Here is a 26,875-nt window from a genome sequence, read left to right as displayed (position 1 = left end):
TAAGCTTCCCTTGGCGGCAATGAACTTAGGTGTTTAAGCAATACAAGTTATATATTACATATTGTTACAAAATCACGAATTACCTTTTCCAGTAGTTTTGTTTGTTTATAATTTCTTTCTAGATTTTGTGTAGTACGGGCTGTCACTCATTTTAGTTAGGAGTGGATTAACAACTTGTAAGCTTTAGGTAAGTGATAAAACTCTAAACTCTACAACATAATGTTAAGTGATAATTAATATTCACATTTCTACTATTCTTTCCTTCTTTCCTTCGTTCATGAAATCATATACTGATGACAAGTATTTGGGGCTTCCAATATTAAACTTAAATTTTTAACTGAAATACTAGTTGTAATAATAATAATAATCCGAATACTATTGGGTGTGTGCATTAGTTTTAAGTAATTTTACAAGAGATGGCGTAACTAGTCCTATATCGCATCGGCGCATAATGTTGTGTCACAAACCCGCCAGGAAGGAAGAACAAAAATTTGTCATTTAAGTGTCAAAAACATTTTACAATAGCAGATGAGTCTAAAATATGTTTATGATTTCATTCCCCGAAGATCACATTTAAAGACAACATTAAATGGTAATAAACAAAAATTAGAACTGAACTGAACTAAACCAAAAATGACGAGCCAAATCATGATCTCACATACTAACACCCAATCTTCAGGTAAATAACTATTAAAGCGAAATTGAACACTGGAGATTAAACTGAACCTTAAGATACATTTTCAAATAAAAAAGGTGGGTGGAAGCAGCGGGGATCATTGCATCATATTCCACGCAGCCAAGCATTCAATTGTCAAGGAGTAGAACTTCTTCTGGAAGACAATGGGACTGGAGGTCGCATTCACTGTATAAGTCATTTTCCCTTCTCTATCTTTCCACTTGAGCTGTTAATAGGGTAGCAGACTTGGTATCCGTGAGGAGATAATTTCATAATCATTATACTATTTGTCAAATCCTTGCTAAAAGAAGGCAATAACTGTTAATAAACCTTTCTGTTTAAATTAAATTTTATACTTCAATAGTAGACCTTTTGATTTTAAAATATCAAAACCAGTTTTACAGTTAAAAGACTAAAATCATTTTTTCCCCCTTAAAGATTGAAACATCTGCTGCTCTCTTACCATCTTACTGTGTTCGCAATCATCTGTGTTACTCTTGTAGACCCTTCCAAAACTTAAATGTTTGTGATACTGTAGTATTCTTAGTTTGTAACATTGAAAGTAACTGTCATATTAGAAGACTTCGTTTAAAATGTCGATTTGAAATATCTGGCGTAGTGCCATTTGAGAAAATATACTTCTGAGATGATAATACCTGGTGGTATTGTAGAGTATGTCAAACAATGAACCTCCGTGGATATTTGCATAAATTCGAAATTAGCGTTTTTATCTATTAGTTTAAAAGTTACAAGATCATATTAAGATACATGGTCTACCATGTATGTATATGTAAACAGGCAGAGTAGTATCTAAATCTACATTTGCTGATATAGACGAGACGCGGATCAGCCTGTTGAATATATTCTTTATATTTTTTCCCAATATTTCCTCTATACTATGTCTTCTGCACACTAGTACACAGAACCTTGAAAAAATGCAGAGAAGTATACAAACAGTGTTGATTCAGTCCTTTCCCTTTATCAACACGGTGATCCAATCGGAGTGCCGAATAAGATGGCCAAGCATGCTGTTTCTTCTTTTTCCTATTATCTTAATGATCTGTCGTCCTTCATTAGCTTCCTTTACTATGTCTTCATTCCTTCTCCTTTCGGTCCATCATATGCGCAGCATTTTGCGTGAAAACATTCCAAATACTTCCAAGCTTGGATATTTCAGCTTTTCTCAATGTGTCTGTGATCCGTAAAGCGCCACGCTCCATACCAGGGTCTTAATAAATCGTCTTCGAACGTCCAGCAACACATTTCTTGATGTTAACAGTCCTCTTTTCCTATTAAATGCTTCATGAAAATAATACGCGATCACTAATCAGCAACAAATCTCTCTCTTTTACTGAAATTTTGGTTATTTTTTCGATATCATTCGATGTAGTGCTTACGTTAACTTTATCAGTATTCATCGAGAGGAACTTCGTGTGTATGTAGTATGATTCGTAAGTATACTTTTCAATCTGACACAAGTTTTCTTCTCAGTATTTTGAAAAACTAGAAACATGCAGATATACAGTAATACAAAAAGATCGGAAGAAGGTGACACCCCGACCACCGAAACTTTGAGCAGCAAATTGCAAACATAAAATGGGATTCTGGAAAAGGTAATTATTAACTGTAAGAACTACTTATTCGGACTTACGAAACACTTATTTTTATTATTTATATATATGTTTATTATACTTACATTCTTCTTCGTCCTTGTTCTGTTAAATGAACTTGTAACCAAATACGTTGCAATCGCCTGATGTCTTCATCTTCGTTGTCGAAAAGAACATATTCTAGCCATTCATCATTATCAAAATTCAAATAAGCACTTGTCGCTTTCAATATTGGCTAGAAATGAGACATTAAATTACAATTAAATAATCAAAATGACAGAAAGCCTTCAAAAACAATCCAAATAACAAGAAAGTCTTTCACAGAAGAATGTCAATAATACAACTAAATATTTAGTTCCTTGACGAATAGTACCTTTAATACTGAAAATAGTAACATACCAATTTACACTATATAGCGTCCAAAATTAACACCAAGATTTTTTTAAAGAAAAATAATGCTTTTAAATGCACTTTACAACAATTTGAACAACTTAAAAGACTCTTTTTAAGACAAGAACCACTACACTAATTTGTCCTACAGAAAATTATTGACAATACATATTTTTATTAGAGGATATCTATTTATCAAAGTTTATTCCAGTCAGATAGATTCATTCTAAAAGTTTTAAAATATTACATTTCAAAGATAATCTGAATTTTTCAGTGTGCATGGGTAACTGCAAACAATAATACTTTCTCGACAGCTACAGGTTAATGACGTTTAGTTTTAGTACACGATAATTTTTTATATATGACAATCATGCAAGGTCCAAATCTTTTTTTTTTTTTTTTTTTAATTATTTACTTACTCCATCTAACCAATACATGGTATTTGGAGGGTTCAGTTCACATGTACATAGTATTGATGTGAGATTATAAAACAGACATAACATGATGTACAGAAGTAATTATACATATAGATAAAATATTTTACTTTTTCTATTAGATACGTTTTTAAGTTTTGTTTAAATTTATTTTTCTCCATTTTTATGTGATTGGGCAAAGCATTGAATATTTTATTTGCCATATGTCTGAGGCCCTGTTCTACCAGTGATAATCTAGTAAAGTAAGACTTTTTGTTTTGATCTCTAGTATTGTAATGATCTTTCGCTTCATCTTCATTTTGCGTTAGACTGAAAACGGATGTTTCATATATATAAATAGATGGAACTGTTAATATCTTTAACTTTTTAAAATGCGATTTGCAGCTTGTAGTGTAATGTAAGTTTGCAATGGTAGGGATGGCCTGTTTTTGTTTAATAGATTTGCTTTCAGCTGCGTTATCCCAAAATAGGATGCCATACTTTATGATAGGGTATATGGACCCATAGTAAATTTGTATTAAGTCTTTTAGAGTTAAAGTGTCTTTTAGTACTCTTAGAGAATATAGCATTGGATTTAGTTTATGTATAGTTGCTTCAATATGACTACTCCATCTGAAGTGCTCATTTATTATAATACCTAAAAATTTTGTTTCGTTGTAGGGGGGCGCGGTGGCTCAGTGGTAGAGCGTTCACCTCTGGTGCTTGGGGTCCCGGGTTCGATCCCAGCCTCCGCCAAGTGAACTTTGTGGTGGACAAACACCGTGCTCGTGGGTTTTCTCGGGGTTCTCCCGTTTCCTCCCACTTTCTTCATTCCACCATTTCACTCATCTCTCATAATCACCGTCTCCTTTAGCCTAACCGGCATAACCGTGGGACGTAAAACTCAGAGATTTCATTTCATTTTTGTTTCGTTGACTAGGTGTATGGATGAGTCGTTTAGATTTATTGTGGATTTATTGATATTTTTTAGCGTGTGCTGAGTGGAAAAGTATATATTGTGTTTTCGTATTGTTTAAAACCAACTGATTACTACCAAACCAAAAGCAAAGCTTTTTGTTATGTCATGTACACTCATGTCCAAAATTATTGTCGCATATCTATAACTCTCTTCTTGTAAGAATATAATTTTATAATGATTTTGCAGGGCACTTTTAATACTGATTCTATGTGTATAATCGGAAAATGTATATTTGTGGCAAATTTCATAGGAAAAGAATAATAAATACGAAAATTAGAGCGAATAAAACAAAATGTTGCTAAATGCACAAGAAAGTTTTATTTTTGTTTTATTGTTCTTATTTACTGTTCTTTTGACATGAAATTTGCCACATACATGTCTTTGCCGATTGTACACGTACTAACATTGTAAGAAATACCGGGCGAATTCAATATCAAATTATATTCCTACAACAACATATTTATAGACATGCGACAACAATTTTGGACATGAGTGTACATTGTTAACAAGAGCTTTTGTATCTTTTCCTTTGATAATCACTGAAGTACCGTCAGCATAGAGTATAATTTTGGTATCTATATTGCTAGGTAGATCGTTTATATATAGCAGGAACAGGAGTGGACCTAGAACTGAGCTTGTGGCACTCCATATTTTGTTTCTCGATAAGTTGATTTGTATTTCATTTGAGTATCACCTGTATTTCTTATAATTTCAACTGATTGCTTCCTAGATAAGCTTTGAATAATTTGAGACAGTTTCCACATATGCCGTAATGTTCTAGTTTTTTTCAGTAGAATATCACGGTTGATTACATCAAACTCGTTTGTCTGCTGATTGGCTAAAACCACCTAGAAAGTATACCAAGGGACTGCTACAGTGACACAGCGGGACTCCCCAAAGCTACGTATTCACGGTTATAAAAATGAAATATAATTATAAGAATATGTAGTTTTCTATTCGGGTATTCGGAACCTTTTACTTTCTTTATTCTCTCTAATATTTCATAGTGATTACATAGGAGTGTGCCCATTCAATCTTCGATGGTATAATCAGTAAAAAGGACCGTGAAAACAAATGTAGAACACGATGAATAAAAATAGATTACTATAGTTTCCTGTCAATATTGTATCACATTTTTTTTTTTCGTTTACCTTGAAACACAAGTATTGCTACACCTATAAAGCATATCGAGGTAAGGATGTCGCGGCACACCAACAACATTCATAGCGAAACTGCAATACTCAGTACCAGAGAAAAATATTCGTTATAAAATGTGGCAATTACTTCTCGTCTCTTATTAGAACTTCAAAAGCTGAACTGCTGGTAATGCCACTATTTATTCATAAAATGATTACAGAAAAGAACTCATCATCTTAGAACTAGTAGTCCCATGCTTCAATAGAAATCGCAAAAGAATGAAATTTTGTTCTGAGATAACTAGCTAAATAATTGTGAAAGGAAAGGGAAAATTCTTACAAATTTAAGAAGAAAAATCAAATCTAAGTTCATCTTTGATAATACTTTCCTTCCGGTACACCGCCTCTTTTAATTAAGATGCAGCAATGAATACATGATAGTTGAAAGTTAAGCAAGGAATTGCAGCAACACAACATGTAACAAAGAGAATCAAACTCTATAATTTAATTACTTGTAGAACGTAAGGAACACCTTTTAATATATAAAGAAATTACTAACCTCCATGCTACTCCTATATAGACAATGTCTTTTTCAACATCGATATTTCGGATACTTAAATCATATGTCGCTCCTCATGATCATATACCGGCTTAAACTATATTTTGCAATAAATTCTTCACAGTAATGAAAAACGAAATGAAATTTTTAAGTTTTACGTCCCACGATTATGCCGGCTAGGCTAAAGGAGACGGTGATGATGAGAAATGAATAAAAATAGTGGAATGAAGAAAGTGGGAAGAAACGGGAGAAACCCGAGGAAACCCACGCACACGGTTCACAAAACCCACGCACAAAATTCACTTGGCGGAAGCAGGGTTTGAACCTTGGACCCCATACACCAGATATGAACGCTCTACCACTGAACCACTGCGGCCCCTTCTTCACAGTAATATCAAAGAGGTTAGTAATTACTAAATAAATTAATTAATCTCTCTCTCGTATTATATATATACTAGCTGAAATACCCATTCTTCGCATGGGAGCTGTATCTGGAAGTCAACGCCTGTGGGGGTATCACCATTCATCTCAGCGACCGCGAAACTATGGTTTTGACACTAATATCGTTCATTTTGGATTATTTTTACTTGTCTCGACCCCTGAGAGACCCCTGGATCGAATTTTGAAAAAAAAAAAATGGTTCATCTTGGTCTGGGGTCTGTACCAAAATACCCGTGACCAAAATTTGGTAATTCTAGGTCCACTTGTCTGGTCCCCAGGTCGGTCCCGGTAAACGCCCCCACCCCCCTGAGATCTCAATGGTTTGAATGTTGAAAACGCGTCTTGGTCTGGGGCCTGGACCAAGATACCTGTGCCCAAAATTGGTAACTCTCGGTTTACTCGTGTGGTCCCCACGCTACACGCAAACACTTTATTTATATTAGATATATTGTAAAGCCACGATTATTCGCGAGTGCCGTAATTTTTTTTAACCGTGCTACAGTCGCGCTCAATTATTTTTCATAAGTAGTCGCTGAGGACTGACACTCCGCATGCAAATAATTACTATATGTTTTAAAATATAAAAATAAACTGATTATAAAAATCAATATTTCCAACAACAGTGCACGTTTCGAAGTGCAACTCTACTCTGGTAAGTAAAAGCCGATTGTTGTAAGGTATGAAAAACAGATATGGGAAGAGTGATTTGCATGGTAGTAAATTACGTTCATTGTTCACTGCGGAGTAAGAGTTCGCAGGCGACCATTGGAGGGTTAATTACGATCCTAAAAAATAAATAAATAAATAAAGATAATAAAAAAACTACAGTGCGAAGGTCGAAAATTACTGACAGGTTTATTGTGCACCGTAATCTTATAGGGGTCAATCCATGGCAAGTGATCGAGAAAAAAGAAAAATTGCCGCTCGCCTTTTTCAAAAAAATCTATTTTTTTCATGAATGTTTATACTATATGAGGGTACTTCAAAACCACAATTAATTATTTTTTTACAACACCTCGTAGCGACGCAGCTTCTGCCGCCATTTTGCGTTTTCTCGATTTCAGGCATTTACGTTGTTCTGAATATCTCAGCATGTACCTGTCCTACCAAATTGAAAATTGCTGGGCATATCCAACTTGTGCAGAGTTAAATCTTTGTCCTCTTAACCTTTTTGCCTAAAACCATTTGAAAGGGGTGAAATCAGAGCCTACAGAGCAACATTTTTGGACATTGAAGACATGTTTGGGAAGAGGAAGCAATTGAAGTAGAGGTCTGAATTTGTGTGTGCATGTAGTCCGGGGTCATAAGTTTATATTCAAAAATTTGTAGACCTGTAGCTGTTCCGAAAGCCTGAAAAATATCGTAAAGTTGGGGAATTATACCAATTTGGCACATTTCACTGTACAATATCTCCAATAGGTCTGGATTAATAATAATAATAAAACAGGGGAAGAATAGTTACTCCTTTAGTATACCATAACACACAACAAAGAGCCTTTTGTGTTTTTGAGTAGAAGGGGGTCGAAGAATTAAAGAATAGCGTCATATTCTAGGAGGTGTTTTGTTCACAAATTCAACTGGAAATTCGTTGTTGTGAAGTAAAATAAAGTAAGCGGAATGGTTAGTCCAGTCAAGGCTCTCAAGCTCCTTTCTTTCCTCTAGTTGTGGCTCACTGTCTTATCACCCACAACAACACTGGTGAAGAATGCTACTATGAGCCGAAGGCGAGGAAAGTCAAAATGCATGCTTGGCAAAAAGTCCGTAAGTACTCATTGTTGTTTGCTATATCAGTGATATTCAAACATGATTAGCTTGTTTTAACTGTCAACTCATGCAGGAGACTGTTGTCTTTTCGTTTGGTCTACATTTCCCAGTCAGTGAACACTCACGCACTGTAAACACTGACTGAGGAATGTAAATTTAATTGACGAAAGGGCAACAGTCTCCTGCAGGAGTTGACAGTTAAAACAACAATAAACAGAATTGAATATCATTAAAATAGCAAGCAGCAAGAGAAATGAGTACTTACGGACTTTTTGCCAAGCATGCATTTTGACTTTTCTTGCCTTCTGCTGATAGCAGCATTCTTCACCAGTGCTGCTGTGGGTGATAAGACAATGAGTCACAACTAGAGGAAAAAAAGGAGCTTAAGAGCCTTAACTGGACTAGCCATTCATTATATTTTATTTTACTACACAACAACGAATTTTCAGTTGAATTTGTGAACAAAACACCTCCTAAATATGACGTAATTTCTTAATACTTTGACCCCCTTCTGCTCAAAAACACAAAACGCGCTTTGTTGTGGTTTATGGTATATTACAGAAGTAACTGTTCCCAAAATTTCATATTTTTTTATCCAGGCCCATTGGAGATATTGGACAGTTAAATTTGGCAAATTTGCATAATTCTCCAACTTTACGATATTTTTTTCAGGTCATCCGGAGCAGCTACGGGTCTGCAAATTTTTGAGTATAAACTTACGACCCCGGACTACACGTGCACACAAATTCAGACCGATACGTTAATTCCTTCCTCTTCCCAAACATGTCTTCAATGTCCAAAAATGTTGCTACTGTTGGCCTTGATTTCACCCCTTTCAAATGGTTTTAGGCAAAAATGTTAAGAGGACAAAGATTTAACTCTGCACAAGTTGGATATGCCCAGGAATTTTCAATCTGCTAGGACAAATACAGGCTGAGATATTCAGAACAACGTAAATGCCTGAAATGGAGAAAGCACAAAATGGCGGCAGAAGCTGCGTCGCTACGAGATATTTAAAAAAAATAATTAATTGTGGTTTTGAAGTATCCTGATATAATATAAACACTCATGAAAATATTAGATTTTTGGAGATGGTCGAGCGGCACATGCTTGATCACAGAATGGATTGACTCATAGGCCTTCTTTTGAATTTGTGGATGAGTGGCAGGCACTTGCTTTTTTGTTTTGGTCATGACTCACATTCTCTGATCACTAATCTTGACAACCCGAGCAATACAAACAATAAACTATATTTTTTATGCTGAAATACTTTTTGTGTGTGTGTGTTTGCACCTCATTTTTAGTCTTTTTTCGAGTTATCGGCGATTTTCGCTAGCCGCGGTGCTTGTGCCACGCAATTCCGCGGATAATCGGAGCTTTACTATATAATGAACTATACCAACTGTTAGAGGTACTTTCTTACATCAAAAGAAAAAGTTGATACAGACCTGTAGGGAAAAGTCCATAGTTTCAGAGTTAGGTGTGTTCAAACTTGTAATAATAATAAATAAATAAAAAAAAAAAAAAAAGCTAATTTCAACACTTGCTATTTCGAATTTCAGAAACCGCGAAGTGGGGGTCCATATGAGCATAAATGAAGCCGTATATATGCAATCAAAAAATCTACATTTCATCAACGTGCAATGAGTTTGCAAGGGATTCCTTGCAGGGTGTAATTCACAACATACTTTCAACAGAATTCTCAGATATGTTCTGATTCTAAGGTGGGTCCAAAATAGGTAAAAGGTAAGCCATATTAACAGTGGACACGTAATACTTCGGCGGGAAGTCGGAAGTGTTAGGGATCTGCCAGTTACACGGTTCCTCGTGTTTGGAATTAGGCATGTTACGATTTCGTCACGTTATATTTCACATTTTTTTCATATATAAGCGTGAAACAAAATATTGCAATAAGCGTTATGACAACGGACAACATACTTTTTGTGCAACAAAAGTAGATGGAAATTAAATTTAGTTAATGATAATTTTGGGCTATATCACATTAATCACATTATGTACTGTCGTCTTCATAATTCATAGTGTCATAATTCTCGTACAGCATAGATTTTTTTGGTTGACAAAAAAATTTTCTCCTAAACTACGCATGAGGTTTTGCACTGACCCTAATTATTTTGTTTACCTCAATAAAATATATCAATTCATATATATATATATATATATATATATATATATCAATTCCTATATCCATTTTCGATCATTTTTATATATCTCCCCACCTCCAAGTTGCGGGCTGAATTTGGATTTAACCAGCATCGGAAGGTAATTGTTTACCTCAGCAACCCAGAAAAGTATGGATTCGGCACTAATATCTGTAATTTTCCATTATATATATATATAAATAAAATTTCTGGACACCATTTTTTTCTGCTAAAGTCTAATAATATTGTAAAAATTATTATAATTTCTAGATCCCTGAAAAAGTTACAACAGAAGAATTAATAATACTTTTCTGAACAACAAAGCGCTGGTATTATATTTGAAACAGGCTGTTTGAACTAGTAGGCCCACACGAAAGAACCGAGAAATATTCTTCATATAACAATAAAATATAATTTTACTTTCTCTGCTATGTACAATCTTCCTTCTACTATAAAATGTAAAAATATGCACAGCCTTGTTTAAGAAAATTTGAACATCCACCTTTCCTTGAAAAGTCCTATATCTATATTTATAACTGTTATGATATAAGATCTAAATGTTATACCAACTTGCTTATTAACTTGTGTACCAGAAAATTAACTGAACTTTAAACCTAACCGTAAACCAACTGAACTTATACTTCAATATTTATTCTAGGCTACACAATACTACACTATCAGGTAGCCTAAAAAGGATTTAGGATTTTAGATTTCTGGGCTGTCGACCGCTAAGACCATTCAGCCCGTCACTTTCAGCCGAGGGATTATGTCCCTCGGCAACATACTATCTGGGGAAAGGGAAAGAAGAAATGATTGGGGAAGGAAGGAAGCGGCCTGGGACCTATAAGTTAGGTACCACCCCGGCATTTGCCTGACGTGAATGAGGAAAATCCCGGAAAACCTCAATTAGGGTAGCTTACCTGAAAAAACGTTTTACACTTTTTCGACCAAGTGCCCACACCGGGAATCAAACCCGTGACCGCTCGCACCGAGGGCAAGAGCGTTAGCGACTACACTACGTGGGGGCACAGGTAGCCTAAAAAGTAGTGAGCCTCTTGTGCACGAGATGGCGCTAAATGTTCCAAATCTTAGGGTATATCATTCGCCGCGGATTAGACCTAACGTCATTCAACGTCTGACAGATGAAGCTAGCAGACGTGAAAAAGTGTTGGAATTTCCGTAAGGTATTGTGGCGTGAAGATTAATGAACTTTCCGCTAAACTATGGTACGCTATATTTTACAGTATGATTTCGAAAAGGGCCAGATGCTGCGTTGGCCCGTGAAGAAATCTGTACTGTTTATGGGTAAGACACGTTACCAAAAGCAACGACCAAACGATGATTGTCGTTTTCGGTCTGGAAATTTCGATGTCTCGCTGCTCTCAGTGGGCGATCAATCACATAAAAAGTGGATGATATTCTGGCAAAAGTCGAACAAGATCGGCATGTAAACTGTCATAGCATCGCCACTGATCTAAATACCTATCATCAAAGAGTGTCAAACCATTTGGAGAAAGCTGACTACAGAATGAAGTAAGTTTCGATACCACATGATCTGACTCAAAAACATTTATTCGATCGAATTTCTATTTACGAATCTCTGCTGAAGCGGTTGATTATATGTGTGATGAAAAGTGGATAATCTATGACAACAATGTGCAAAAAAAGGAAGTTCCACAGTCTGTGGCAAAGCCCACTGACGTCCAAGAAGGGCTATACTGTGCATCTGGTGGGATTGGAAGGGCATCGTGCATCACGTGCTACTGCTGAGAAGAACGATGACGGACCTGTACTGTCGATAATTAGCGCGAGTGCACCTACTAAATCGAAAGAAATGGCAGGAACTCGTCAACGGAAAAGGTGTTGTACACTACACTGACAACGCCAGACTGCATACATCTTTAACAACTCATTAGGAACTGAAAGAACTTGGATGGGAAGTTTTAATGTATCGTACCAGCCCGGATCCGTCAGTCAGACTATTATTTGTGTTGGTCTCTGCAGAACTCCTTTAATGTTGTTAAATTAGTTTTAAAAGAAACCTGTGAAAATAATGTGTCACAATTTCTTAATTAGAAACAACGCAAGTTCTATAGCAACAACAGGATTAGCGTTGCCGGAAAAATGACAGGCCACTGAAAAATGGTACATATGTGATTTTATAACGTTATTTTCAAATCACAATAAATGTACTCTCAATTCTGACTTCCAAAAGCTCAATACTTTTTAGACAACTTTAGACGTGATTCCCTATATTTCTGTATATTCATATATTACAAATTATTTAGTTCCCAGCCTCCTTCCTCCGAGATCTACTAAATAACACACACGTACATCAAAACATACTATTACTCCAAAACTAAATCGGGTAAACTACACATAAAACACAGTAACTACTAAGAGCCAACACTTATATTTAACGTATGTGCACAATTCATAAATTACTTTCTGTCCTATTAACTCTTCCCGGGCTTATCAAAAATTAAAATTACTTCATCTAAATGCAGTGGCATATATTGGTTTGATAGCTTTGGCTACCGCTAACCTTTATAGCATCTGTACATTAATAATAATAATAAATATACAGGGTGCGGAAAAAGTTCCGGAACGGTCCAATATCTCGCGAAATATACAGATCAGCAAAACGAAAATAACACATGTTAAATAGTTTTTAAAAAGGATCATGATGATTGTCGCTTTCGCAATTCCTAATTCAATTCTACTAAACGCAATTCCTTATTCCTACCCCCTTCGGGGGTACGGGGGTAACTTTAAAATTTTAAATGGAAACCCCAATTTTTTATTGCACATTTGGATTCTCCAGAAAAAGTGACAATGATTTGACCCAAAATTGAAAACAGTGCCTTCATGGATGGCACTTGAATCGACACACAAAAAAAGGGGTCGGCAAAACGTTATGAAAATGTGGCCTCTCGTATCGTATTCTGTGGCCATACGGTTTGCGTACTGGACTGCGAAATGAGAGGTCGTAAGTTCGATTCCCGCGTAGAGTAACATTTTTATGTGAATTTTTTTAATACCCAAATAATGAATTTATACATTTTTAGGATTTAGGATTTGGATTTCTGGGCTTTCGGCACCTAAGGCCATTTAGCCCTTCACGATTTGAGGGATGACGTCCCTCGGCGAGCACACAATCCGGGGAAAGGGAAGGAATAAAGGATTGGGGAAGGAAGGAAGCGGCCTGGGACCTATAAGTTAGGTACCACCCCGGCATTTGCCTGGTGTGAATGAGGAAAACCCAGGAAAACCTCATTCAGGGTGGCTGGCCTGAAAAAGCTGTTACACTTTTTCGACCGAGTGACCCCACCGGGAATCGAACCCGGGACCGCTCGCACCGAAGGCGAGAGCGTTAGCGATTATACATTTTAGCTTCGATAAAAATAATGTATTTGTCCATATGCAAGAAAATACAAATGACGACAAAAATGTTTTATTTTTGTTGTAAATAACCCGATGAACTCTAAACCTATTACTAAGAACTACTTCATAAACCTAGTTTGCAAAACAATTATATCGAAATTTGTATTCTATGTAATTTCAAAAAAGTTTTAATCGAAGTTTAAACGTATGGAATGTATTTGGGAAAATAAAAGAAAAAATATTTCCTTAAACGAGGATCGAACTCAGAACCTCTGACTTCGCAATCCAATACGCTAACCGTACGGCCACAGAGCACGGCAGTGACAATTCGCCTTTTCGTAACGTTTTGGTCCACCGGCTTTTTTTGTGTGCCGATTCAAGCGCAATCTGCGAAGACATTGTTTCCAATTTTGGGTCAAATAACTGTCACTTTATCTGGAGAATCCAATTGTACAATAAAAAATAGGGGTTCCCATTTAAAATTTTCAAGTTACCTGCCGTACCCTCGAAGGGGGTGGGGATAGGGGGTTGCGTTTGGTATCATTGGATAGTTTTTTAAAACTATTTAAAAGGTGTTATTTTTGTTTTGCTGATCTTTATACTTCGCGAGATATTGCACTATCCCGAGACTTTTTCCGCACCCTGTATAATAAATTATATTATTATAATATATAATATTATATTATATAATAAATATATGACAATAATAATAACAATAATAATGTATTATTATTATTATTGGAATTTAGTTTCTACGTTATTATACAGTCTTCAAAATAACAAAACTTACAACACACTTTCTTTTTATCAAGTGGATAAATATGATTTGCTCTTCACAGTGGCGGATCCAGGGGGCGAAACTTTTTTATTTTAAATAAATAAATAAAACCCATCCCAGAGTTTGAAACTCTTAAAAGTAGCTCAAAGTAGCAGTATGACAACCCCCCCCCCCCAGAAGTCGATCCTGGATCCGCCCCTGGCTCTTCACTAGAAAGACTTATATTATCCTAACTGTTAGTACAGGAAAAATATTGTACATTTCTATCTTCATTTGCTGCACAAAGTATCCTTACATTTTACTGTGGATAAGTTGTAACCCTACTCACACCCAGAAACTTTTGTTAGGAAGGGTCAAGCTTTAGGAGGTCAATACTACAAGCCAAGTATTATTGAAAAGATATTTATTATTCTGCACCCGAGAAGACGATAAGTGATTGTACAATACTTCCACTTGTATTTTCAGAGGAAAAGTTATAGAACTAGATTGCTTTCATAAGAGAAAGAAACAAAAAATAAAATGAAATCTTTCAGTTTTACGTCCCACGATTATGCCGGCTAGGCTAAAGGAGACAGTGATGATGAGAAATGAGTGAAATGATGGAATGAAGGAAGTGGGAGGAAACGGGAGAACCCAGAGAAAATTCACGCAAACGGTGTTTATCCACCACAAAGTTCACTTGGCGTGAGCGGGTATCGAACCAGATACCCCATGCACCAAAAGTGAACGCTTTACCACTGAGCCTCCGCGGCCTCTTATAAGAAAAAGAGTGCAGATGAACTCTAAAATCAAATTTTGATGCTACATCAATTATTTCCCTGTTAAACAAGAATAGTTTTATTGAGAAAGTGTACAAATATATGTTAGGATGTTTTGAGGATGTCCGGACCCGCGGAGTCCCGTGGATGCACCACTGTGCGTGAGTTATAGAGAACGCTGAAATAGGGATTAGCAAAGGAGCCTCAGTCTGTAAGAGACTTCTCAACGTAACGCAAATTATGAAACAAATAATTATAACTATGCCAACTATCGCAAAATACTGTAAAACGCAAAAATTTGCATTGCGTTGACGCAAAACCGCTACAGAAAGAGGGTCAAGATGTCAGAGACTCCCAAAATGCGTTCTCATTCTCGCATAAATTCCATTTACCTTCGCTCATGCACAAGAAACCGATTACTCTAGAGGAAACTGGTGTTACCTACTAACCCGTTCGTATGCTGCGGGCGAAGGTGAAGGGAAGGGGAATGCGCTCTTAACTACACGATTCTTCTTGCAGTTGAGTAACTACTATACAGGCGGTTTCCTGTTGCGTTGCCAGATTGAAAACCTCATAAGACAGCGAGACAGAATGCGGGAGAAAAGTTAGTGGAGTTTTCTAAATTCATACATTTCGCAGAAACTTAACATTAAAAGAAGGTAGTAAAGTATATAATTATCAATATAAATTAGTTTATATTATATTAACTTTATTTTATAATATTCTAAGGCTACCGCCGGTAGGCCCGGTAGCCCACAAAATACGCCACTGTCTAAATGGTGGTTACTCTGTCAGTTCTTTTAAACAAATAACTTTTCCAACCCATATACCATGCTCTCGCATTGAACAGTTGAAAACTCTCCCATTCATCATGTAACCATCCTTTCTGAATACTTGTACTGTTTATCTCTCCAAATGTCTTGTTACTTTCCGACAGCTTTTTCTTCATTCTCTCTGTCTCTCTCAGTTCTCGAACTTCTTTAGTGTTTTCTGTCGAAAATTCTTCATTTAGAGACCCCCATTAATCGCATTTTTAAAGAGAAGTTTTGAGTCTCTAAGAGACAGACTAACATATCAGACCAGACAACGGTTCAAATATACAATTATCACCGAATGCTGTTACTATATCTGCAATTTCCATCGTTCCTAATGCTTCACCAAAATCCTCTTTCCCATTTTTTGTGCATTATTCTACGAAACTGAATCAAACTGTATAATTTATGCTAGTTCCTTCACCTTGTATTATCTTGCAGTTTCCTGTTTCCTGGATTAAAATTGTTTAAATAAAAGCTCAATTTGTGACTCCACTCTATCACACGCTTGAGTAAAGTGTCATTACGAGCACATCTGAAATAACTGTTTACCCCATGCTGGACATTTTCACATTTGTGGTAAGATCTCTTGCACTTTCCAAGATTTTGCTAGATATTGGTAACAGCTTGTTCATGCAAAAGAAGCACGAGGATAACTGATGAGAATTTTGTTATCTTTTCGACTTATCCGTTCTAAATAAATCACCAGTCTAAAGATGCTATGTTCCAAAAATAATAACTGAGTATTAGTATGCTTTATTGAAACAGCAGTATCAGTGGTCTCTTGATGCATTACCTATTTAGCTGTCAAAAGCTAATCTCTTGCTACTTCTCTTCTTATACCAAATATTAACCAGTCATCAGTGAGTGGTCACGATACTGCTGAAAATTATAAAACGATACTTGCTTTTGAGTTGCATAATTGTCTGATTTTATATTAAGTAAAAGGTGAAATCTATACCGTTTAGCTATTTTATTGATTTCTGCTTCATGCTCATCATAAATTAAATGATCAATTTCTTAGATCATTTATCATTAATCATCAAATGATTAATTCAATTTCTTAGATGATGGTAAATCAGACCAGTACATGAAATGAAATGAAATCTTTAGTTTTACGTCCCACGGTTATGCCGGTGAGGCTAAAGGAGACGGTGATGATGAGAGATGAGTGAAATGGTGGAATGAAGAAAGTGGGAGGAAACGGGAGAACCCGAGAAAACCCACGAGCACGATGTTTGTCCACCACAAAGTCCACACGGCGCAAGCTGGGATCGAACCAGGGACCCCAAGCACCGGAGGTGAACGCTCTACCACTGAGCCACCGCGCCCCCAGAGACCAGTACATGTGTCGTAACCTGTTACATGATCTTGGTCCCACCTTCTAGGATCTAGGATCATGAAGCTCGACAAAATTGTTCAGAACTTTCGACATATGGCTGGATTCTGCTTGTCAACATCAAAGAGTCAAAAACAGAAAGGTTTGTGAAAAAGATATTTTGAAATCTAAGTTCCATTGCGCCAAAAATGTAAAAATTTGCTTATTAACTTGTACGACAGGAAAACTACTGGAAGTCAGTCATAACTCTAATCTCAAATCAGACATATATATATCTTTTAATCACCCTAACACCTAACGTAACTTGTGAATCAGATTCTGAATAACTTAGATAAAGAAATAGAAATAACGGATCTTCGCAGAGTCGTTCTGACGTGTAATTAGTGTCATACTACAGAGTTTGACTAACATGTTTCCTGTAATAGTCAGGCCTTATAATGACGCTAATCATGCGTCAAAACGACTCTGCATAAGGTGGAACATGTTTATATAAGCTACTAACACATGCAAAAGAAAGAACTGTTAGAAAATAGGAAGTACAAAAATGAGAATAAAAGCGCTGCTTACCGATCCACAATATTCTATTATACAGTACAGCCATAAAGAAATGTTCAACAAAAGTAGAATGCTTGCTTCACTGTTAGGGAGACTTGCCTTCCAAGCAGGATACACAAAATAATACGGAAATAAATACAAATAACACCAGGACCTATGGAGTAAAAGCGAAATGCTAATTAAGATAAAAGTAACAAGACTACAGGACAGAAGAAAAACATTTTATAAAATATACGAAAACATTTCAAGTTCTCGACATAATAGACACATACACCTTCAAAGAGTGAACCAGAAAAAATCAACAGAAATCATGTTTGTTAACTACGAACATAATTACAATAAACTTATCTATTATAATTTTCCATTTATATTTACTGCATAAAAAAGTAGAGATGCACAGGCACTCTCCATACTTCAAAATCAAAAATATTGTATTTCAAATAATCTGATAAATATCCTGAAATTTATTCTATTTTAGAAAATAGTCAGCAACGAATTTTCCGTTCAGCAATAGTGGTGACAAAATTTTGGAATTCTGGAATTCCATGACTTTTTCCGGTTTTCCAGAACTTTTTTTTTTTAAGAAATTGCTACAATAATATATAAGTAATATATTTCCTCCCAATCAATTAGAACAATGAATATATAAGAAACAAATATACCGTAAACTGGAGTTACTTGGAAAGTTTTTTTTCTTTTTTTCATACCTAGGTACTATCCCCTGTTATTTATTGTAATTAATTTTTTTCTTGTGATGTTTCTAGAGCTTAGTTCATGTTACCTTTTTCTGCAGTCATAACAAAATTTTCATGAGACTGAAGCTCCCAGCAACCAGAATGTGCTGTTTCCAAGTAGCCCCAGTCTTTTCATAGTAGTAAGAGCTGTGTGAAAAATTGGGCTTTTTGGAAAGAACCACTTGCAAGATCACAGTTTCCTGAGAAGATTGATATGAAACATGCCTATGTTTCTTTCATAGTAATGTGTTCCTAGGCTGTTTTAAGTAAAAAAAAAAAAAAAAAAAAAAAAAAAAAAAAAAAAAAAAAAAAAAACTCTTTTTATACAATTTTTTAGTTAAACACAATAAATTGTTGAACCAATCACAACTAACTACAGTAATATTTAGTCTTTCTGAGGGTCTACATAACCAGTTTTTTTATTTATTTATTTTTAAGTATGCTTTTATAAACGGTAGTTTTTCAAACAATGCAAGGGAAAATTTGGCAAATGCCAATCCATGCATAAGCTCTTGAGACACTAAAACATGCCCTACATAATTTTATGAAATTTATGTCTATATCACATCAGTAATTGCCTTACATTGGTTTATAAAATTACCTGATACCATTTTTACAAGTGTACATACACGTTAATTCTCTGCAAAAATATCATATGCTACTGTTATAATGATAATGATGTAACACAGTACGATAAGGGCAAAAATTCACATATTGACATTCTTTGCTGCAAAGTCATATGGAAAAACAACTTGTTCTCTGCTGTTGTAAGTAGGTTCAGGTAAAACTTCAATAATGTCATCGTTGTCTATCCCCTGATCAATATCATCAATTTTAGTAGAAATAAAATAAAAAATGGCCACAAATTATCCCAGAAAGTAAGTGGAAATCAACACCTTTTGGATGCAAACCAAATATTATACTTAACTATTATCCCATTTCATAAAAATAATTTGTTTCATTAGGAAACTTCCGAAATCGATGATATTTAGCACAACCAGGTAAAAATCACTTTTCATTACGGAAACACAGGGACAATTTACAGAAAATTGAAAAAAAACACAAAAAAGTATCAACTGCTGTGAGATTTTTTTTATATCAATCTATAAATAAGACACAGCACTTATGGCCATCCATACTGCTTCTTTTAGGTGCCTACTTTTCATTGGTCTGGAAGAAAACGACATCTGTCATAGTGCACACAGACCACACCATGTAACCAGAGTTCATCATGTAACACAAACAATTTTTCAAGTAGCCCAAGATTTTCCAAGTAACTCCAGTTTAAGGTAACGTATTTTATTACGAAATTACAAAACAGAAACAGAAATTCCTGCGAAAGACAAGAAATTAAACATCTTCCCTGAAACTATGATCTGTAACGTTATTCACATGATCGAAGTTTTGTTATATATCATAGGAAAAGTCAAAGTGAGACACTCACCGAAAAAGCTACATTTATGTACACAAAACTGGCTGTTCTATAGTAATGATATATTAGAAAAAAATCAATAGTATTACGTAATTCATTTCACTTCTCCAAACATGTAGGAAGGGGGCACGGTGGCTCAGTGGCAGAGTGCTTACCGTTCAAGTTAGTTTGTGGTGGAGAATAACGTGCTCGTGGGTTTTCTCTGGGTACTCCCGTTTCCTCCTACATTATCATTCCCCCATTCTTCCATCACTATTCATTTGATTTTACCATTCATCTCCCTTACCCTAAAAGGCATAATCGTGAGACGTTAAATTGAAAGATTTCATTCATTTTCCTAACGATTTATTTATTTTTTCCTGAGTTTTCCTCACTCATACCAGGCAAATGCCGGGACAGTACCTAACATATAGGTCCCAAAATGCTTCCTTCCTTTCCTATTCTTTTTTTCACAAAAATCTGTAAATAGAATGAGAGAATTCCTGAGCGTGGGTTTACAATGTCTGAAATATCCTACACTACACTGACATAAGAAAATACGATACCCGAAAAATTAGCCTGTGATCATTCATATGTACCAGTGCACAGAAGGAACCATTAATGATGCTGGCTTTAGTACTTCTTGAATCTATATGGCGTAGGCTCCAGTAAGTGATCAACGATATCCTGTGACACGTGGTACCATTCGTCACAGAATGCCTCAAGTAACTGGTTTGTAGCTCTTTGTGCAATTTTCATTGGAGTAGATGACAAGCATTTTCTACAGGGTTCATTTTCCGAGGATTGTCTGGGCTAAGGCAGAGTTTGAACCCCATTTTCTCTTCCTGCGGGTGGTGGTCAGCTTTAACCTATAATACGATGTCACCAAAGATTTACCTAGCGTACCGTGACAGTTCACCTGTTTCAAACTAGGGATGGCCACAAAGTTCCGGTTCCGGCGGAACCGGTTCTCGGAGATCCGGTTTTCAGAACTGGTTCTGGAACCGGTTCCGGACCTGGATCCGAACACCCGATTCCAGAACCGGATCTTAGGAACCGGTTCCAGACATGGATCTTAGAAACCGGTTCCAGACCTGGATCCGAAAGCCCCCAAAGACCCCTAAAGGAGGCAGAAAGTTCACCTTCAAAAAAATGCAAAAAGGACCATGCGCTTGTGCCTTCTCCGTCCAGACCCGCTTGTGACCCCAGAAAAAAATTTTGGTCCACCAGTGTGTGTTTAGCCAAATGAGTTGGCCAGTTTGCCTGTTTAGCCAGAGTTTGCCAGTTACCCAGTTTATTTAGCCAAATGAGACAAGCTGCCGCTGCCTGGGCGCCTACCTGTCGCTTCCACCATTTCATCTAGCATACTGTTCACAGCCTGCCAACAGCTCGGTTTCACGTAGGGATGGTCACAAAGTTTCGGTTCCAGCGGAACCGGTTCTTGGAGATCCGGTTTTCAGAACCGGTTCTGGATCCGGTTCCAGACCTGGATCCGAAGAACCGGTTCTAGACCTGGATCAAAGAACCGGTTCCAGAACTAGATCCGAAAAACCGGTTCCACCAGGAACCGGTTCTGGCCATCCTTATTTCAAACTTGGGCAACAATTCATCTTACAGAATTCCAACATGGCTACATGGTTTGTGGGAGACTTGAGTTCAATTCCCGATGGGAGCTTGTGTGATTCGCATCCCACGTTAAGATGTAGGTCCACGTCTCATATAGCCTCGGTGAACAACGGGCCGCTACACTCCAAATCATCCTGCAATACCTCAGTGTATTTGCATTAAATTGAAGTGCCCATTGCAAAAGAAGTTATTACGATCACCTTTCAAAACTGAAACCCACAGCATAACATGCCGCCGTATTTCACCGTAGGATGGTGGAATTGTGGCCTGTCGATCGCCTTCACACCGACTGTCGACCAGACTATCCAAAAACTGGCTTTCGTCGGAGAGTGCAACATAGTCGTAAAATTGTTGTGGCTTGTTACACAAATGGTGGTTCAATTGTAGTGTCATTTGTAGTTTTGTATCGGAAGGCTTCTTTTTTGTGAAGCTTCGGTACATTCTCACTGTACAAATACCACTGGACGGTTCCTGTTTATTTGTCAATTTCGGCTACGATGTAATTGGCAGATCTGGATGGATGTGCACTGCAAATCTGAGGAGTGGGTCTACGCATGTTTTTCCGCCCCCTTTCAATTATATTATAATCCCGCTACCAATTACTAACAACTATGATATACGTAACAAAGCACTGATAGTATGCTAACTTCTATTACATTCTTAACGCCCAACTAAGCGACCTAGGGTAAATTTATCATCTTTTTACAGCCACCTCCGTGTGCAATGGTGCAAACTACTGAATGCTTACATCACCACCTGCTTCATACTCATCGGCCATTTGCACTCATTTAGTCGTTACACGAAATCTTGTCCTGCAGGTCTAATTAATCAGGATAAGGTATTTGAGTAATTTTCATCCTGTTTCCCAATAGCTTCACATTTATTTCTGATGTACAATTGTGCTTTAAAGAGTGTGCAACTTTTTTTCTTTTTTAAGGGGAAGGGGGTTTTCACTATGAAGATGTATGTTTTTGGTATCTTTTATATTTCCATCATACATAACAACAACTAAATAATCTAATTATGCTTAATATGAACATTTACCAATAAATGAAAAACTACCCACCAAATTCCCTAGTTTGCTAGAAAACTCTTTTTATCTTGTAAACCTGATGATAGCAGGAATTATTTTTCTTCTATTTAGATTAAATTTTATAAGATTAGTTCAAGGTTGAAAAATATATTTTTCTGAGAAACATCGTCATGGAATTACAACGTTGTAAATTTAAGTAGTCTCAGTTCCAGTTCGTACCAACAACTATCATCTGCAGCATAGTCCTTCTTAGAAGTTACCTTAAAGTTTTAAGGGTGTTTTCAAATATAATCTCATTTAGTGATTACTTTTCATTTGCTTTGCAGAGATAAAAGTGTCTCTTAAACTTGAACGCCTCTGGGAAAGCCATTTATTAAACAAATAATAAATGGCAGGTGTTTCTGCATCCATGTCGTTATTCCCCCCCCCCCTCTCTCTCTCTCTTTTTCCCCAAAATATTGGAGAAACTAAAGTATCGTAACTATTTATTGCTTGCAACATATAACAAATAGTCAGTTTACAAGTGCTATTTGTTGTTGAACAATTCGTCCTCAAGGTAAACAGTATCATAACTGATTTCGCATGTGGTGTAGTTCTGAAGCCCAGGTCTCCTGAAGCTGACAGTGTGAGGGGAACCGCCAATATGGTGAGGGTTGATGTTGCATGATAGTCTGAGCACCCGCCAACTGCACCGGATACAAATCTTGGTCATGGTTCGGAGCCCATATCAATATCTCCCATCTTTCACCATGTGCAGGTGCGCTCTTTAGCATGTGCCTGTGCGAGCATCAGTTCTATTAGCTCAGATTTAGATACTGACTTAAAGCTACTTTATTACAAAAATCTTAAATAAAGGGACGTAAATGGGAATAAAGTGATATCTCACACAAACTTATAAATGAGGAAGTTATGTTTAGCATAAATTAAACAACAGATTTCGATTAATAAATCAGACTAGTTAGATAGAAGGTAAAATAAAATAAAATGAAATCAAAGTTTTACGTCCTACAGTTATGCCGGCTAAGATAAAGAAGACGATGATGATGAGAAATGAATGAAATGGTGAAATGGAAAAAGTGGGAGGAAACAGGAGAACCCCGAGGAAACCAATGCACAAGATGTTTGTCCACCCAAAGTTCACTAAGAAATTCATCACGACTACTACGATCAGACGTGTCTCCTGTAGTTTTGTCCAAAGGGGACGTTGACGCAAGTGTTCGTTCAACTAGGAAGCACTTGCAATGTGGAAAGGAATGTGATGTGGAAAGAAAGGAACACTAGTCTTACCTTTATTGGTTAATTTACAATGACAAAGTGAATATAATGGCTTACACAAGTTCATCTAAGAATGTACACTCAAGATTAAAAGTTTTGCATAGCTGAATTAATAATTTGATTGAATTTAAAGCAATTTGATTTTAAAAATGAATCAAACTGTCCAACTGTTTTGTTTTTAGTTCTTTACACAATACAGCAGTACTATACGATTTCAGGTTACTGCACAATATCCTCGGAGCCGCATAAGGACGGAAAATGCAAAACTTAAAACTTATTGAATGTGTATTAGTGACAATCTGGAACATATCGACAACAAAACTATTTCATTAAATATGCTTTGTATTTTATACTATTAGAACATTACGCAGGCAACTGATATTATTCTTTGAAAATAAAGCAAAAGAATGGATGAAGAACAAAATAACATTTGAATCACGTAGTATCCTTACTGTATTTATGGGGAACATCATACAAGTGTGTATTTAAAATAATAATAATATAACACAATGTATAGGATGTAAACATGAAAACTGTTAACATTATGAAGGGAAAGTAGAATCTGGTGAAGTAAAATATTGTTTAATCAAAGTTTGCAGTAGAGACTACAGAATGGAGTAATTTGTAACAGACATCCTGACTTTTTTTTTTTTAACTTATTTGTTTGGTATCTTTTTTAAAGCGTTTGAAATAATAAATGGTAAAAGTGTGAAACTCTGAAAAATTATTTACCAAACGAAAATGCTACTTTCTCAAAAGGGCTGATCTCTTCTCCTGGCACTATCTTTAAAGAGAATTTTAGATTAAAAGCCAACACAGATATAAGGTTAAACTTCTATCAAATGTTACTTACCATACAGAGCAATGGGCCCAGAAAGTAAAAGAAGAGGTCATTTTGAAAAATAAGGACAGTTCGCAGTTCTTTTGTCTTAGACTTAGCAATATTCTTGAAAGTTCAAACAATGCCTGATTGAAACTGATACTAATAAGCGACAGCATGCCATAGTGTAAGCATCTGCAACAAAGAAAGATTGATATAGTATTTAATATGAGAAAATCAAAATAGGACGTATTTGTGTTATTGTTTGGAACACACACAATCTGAAAGCACTAAAACAGATGCGTAGCTCTCTCAAGCTTCAATAATGTTTCGATAGAGTGTCTTTATGTTCTAAATTAGTGGTTCCCAACCTCGTTTACCTGGCGGTTCTATTCGTAATCATTTCATACTTGCTCCCCTCCTTCAGGCTCGATAGTTACACGTGCTTTCTTGTTTGACTCTTAAGATTTCAGATGTAGCATCGAATTTTCAAATCCATAATAATAATATCAATAACAATATTCTCACAATTTAATTTTTTTTCAGCAAGAATTATGCATAGCTTGTAGTGCAGTATTATTTTTTTCCGGCTTTGTTCTTAACTAAACCACAGTTCCTACTTAATAGTTATTTTGAGTTTGTACGGCATTATACTTGTACGTTAAATAGTGATTAGAAATAAGATAATTTAGTATACATTCTTGGTTTCTTGTAAGTCAGTTATAAATTGTTTAAATGTTGCTTTTATAATGTTTTGAATGTTTTTTTTTCATAATTTCAGTTTATTTTTTCAGTAGCTTATGCCCCATAGGTTGGGAACCACTGTTCTAAAAAATCATACATTTATTTTCTTTTGATTATTATACTGAATTTCTCCATTGGTTCCATTATTTACTGTTATTTTTGCACTATCATCATATACGGTACTTTATCAAAACTTAGGTTTTAGGAAAACACTTAACCTGATTCTGCCTCTGCCAGCTAACGCAAACGTTTCAATTGGACACACAGCAAAAAAAAAAAAAAAAAAAAAAAAAAAAAAAAAAAAAAAAAAAAAGCAAAATTATGTTTTTATAAGTTTTCATTTCATATCAGTTTAAAATCGGGTAATATTACACACTTTACGCCGTTAATATTCTCTCCACAACTTTTATTATCTAAATTTATTGCTCCTCTACATTGCATATATCGGGTGTTCTAAAACTGGCGTCCACGGACTACAAAACACTATTTTAAAAGTCAAAATAAAGCGAAAGATATATATATATATATATATATAATTGTATCTGGAGATGCGAATTGCAATATGTGGCAAGTCGCAGATAAAGAAACATAGACTAGATCTACCAATCCATCAAATAATTAGATCGATTCTTGCGAGATGACAATTGAAGTTAATCGACTTTGCCACTAGTATCATTTATTAGTTTAACAATCTATATAACTATTTGATAGATCTGTAGAGCAATGCTAATGGTTCTATCATACTGAAACTTTTCATTATCTATAGTGGCTGATGGAGGTCTCGGAGAATATACCATTATATAACATTACAGTTTTATTTTAGCGTTCTGTTGTCCGTGGGCGCCATTAATAGAACACCCGATATATATATAGGGTGTTTCAAAACATCACCGACAACGTTTGGGAGGTGAGGTGATTCCTGCCACCATAGTAAAACAAAAAGTATAGCCCAACCTGGGTGCACAAATGCTTCCTTTCGGAGTTATAGGCTGTCGAAAACATAAAAAAAAAAGAGCTTTAAAGGACCATAGCTTTAGACCTATGGGATCTACCATAGTCGGGTCAAGAGTTCACTTAGGAACCAATATGAGGGCTATCCAAAAATATATGTTTCAGAATCCTAAGGTATTCACGAAACAATTTTTACAGACGAAGTTTGGCTACGGGCATATAATTTGAAATACTCTCCAACTACCTCCATAAAAATTGTTACGGAAGTACGGCAGGATTCTGAAACTTGCGATATTTGGATAGGGCATATACTAGTTCCTCAGTGAAGTCTTGACCCGAACACGGTAGGTTCCATAGTTTTGGAGCTATGGACCTTTAAAGTTCACTTTTTCATGTTTTTGGCAGCCTATAATTCCGAAAGGAAGCATTTGTGCACCCAAGATGGTCTGTAGTTTCTGTCTTATCTTTGTGTCAGGAATCACCTCCCAAACGTTGTCGGTGTTGTTTTGAAACAGCCTGTATATAGGC

The 26,875-nt window shown here is 36.0% G+C and overlaps 1 protein-coding gene across 3 annotated transcripts in view; it reads right to left on the bottom strand.

Annotated features, from left to right (window-relative positions):
- The window catches only part of LOC145678577 (uncharacterized), a 74,928-nt gene that overhangs the window by 26,826 nt on the left and 21,227 nt on the right, over positions 1-26,875 (bottom strand). For 2 of the 3 annotated variants that reach the window (XR_014130407.1, XM_081748888.1), the window contains exons 3-5: positions 24,686-24,847; positions 17,766-17,907; positions 2,373-2,521 (exon numbers count right to left, since the gene is read on the bottom strand). Coding sequence is in view for 2 of the 3 variants with exons in the window: in XM_081748888.1 (XP_081605014.1) it covers positions 2,373-2,521; positions 17,766-17,907; positions 24,686-24,847 (453 nt within the window). In the remaining variant the exon portion in view is untranslated. The remainder of the gene's footprint in view (positions 1-2,372; positions 2,522-17,765; positions 17,908-24,685; positions 24,848-26,875) is intronic. The other variant, XM_081748889.1, reaches the window with a different exon arrangement.

This window comes from Thermobia domestica, chromosome 2 (assembly GCF_964235325.1).
Source record: "Thermobia domestica chromosome 2, izTheDome1.hap1.1, whole genome shotgun sequence".
NCBI classification, from domain to species: Eukaryota; Metazoa; Arthropoda; class Insecta; order Zygentoma; family Lepismatidae; genus Thermobia; species Thermobia domestica.
This window is presented reverse-complemented; position numbering and strand designations above follow the sequence as displayed.